This window comes from Fukomys damarensis, unplaced genomic scaffold (genome assembly GCF_012274545.1).
Source record: "Fukomys damarensis isolate Sample0158 unplaced genomic scaffold, DMR_v1.0_HiC HiC_scaffold_34, whole genome shotgun sequence".
NCBI lineage: Eukaryota > Metazoa > Chordata > Mammalia > Rodentia > Bathyergidae > Fukomys > Fukomys damarensis.
The window spans coordinates 19,003,171-19,003,591 of record NW_022900946.1 but is presented as its reverse complement, the minus strand read 5'-3'; the positions used below and the strand labels follow the sequence as shown (position 1 = coordinate 19,003,591).

Genomic DNA, 421 nt, shown 5'->3' with positions numbered 1-421 from the left:
GGCAGCGCCGCCTGCGAGGTCCCGGGGCAAGCCGGGCGGGCCCGGCTGACAGCCGCGATCAACCAGCTGTAGGGCGAGTCCCCCGAGCGCTAGACTCTGCCCTCCCTGAAGCGACAGAGCAGCCAGGACGTAGGGTCCCGATCCCGAAGGGGGCGCGCCGAGGGAGCAGGGCTCGGGAAGCGGGGATTCGGTGTCCCTAGGAGTCCCCCGCGGGGCTCACGCAGGAGAAGGGCGCCAGCCGGGGAGAGGGCGCAGGGCTGACGGGTCGGACTCACCTCTCGGCGGGATGGTCGGGCCACCGTGTGCCGGAACTTGGACACCTTGAAGCGGTTCATGGCGGCAGGGACCGCGCGGACTCGGCCTTGAGGACCAGGGCGTCGACTCTCAGGTGCAAACGGAGAAGCTGCGCCTCCGCTGCCTG

At 71.5% G+C, this 421-nt stretch overlaps 1 protein-coding gene across 5 annotated transcripts in view; it reads right to left on the bottom strand.

Moving 5' to 3' along the window:
• Positions 1-415, bottom strand: part of LOC104876175 (coronin-7) — a 93,960-nt gene extending 93,545 nt beyond the window's left edge. For all 5 annotated transcript variants that reach the window (XM_010644082.3, XM_010644086.2, XM_010644085.1 and 2 more), the window contains exon 1: positions 276-415. In XM_010644082.3, the coding sequence (XP_010642384.1) occupies positions 276-335 (60 nt within the window). In that variant the 5' untranslated portion in view covers positions 336-415. The remainder of the gene's footprint in view (positions 1-275) is intronic.
• Between the last annotated feature and the right edge of the window lie 6 nt (positions 416-421).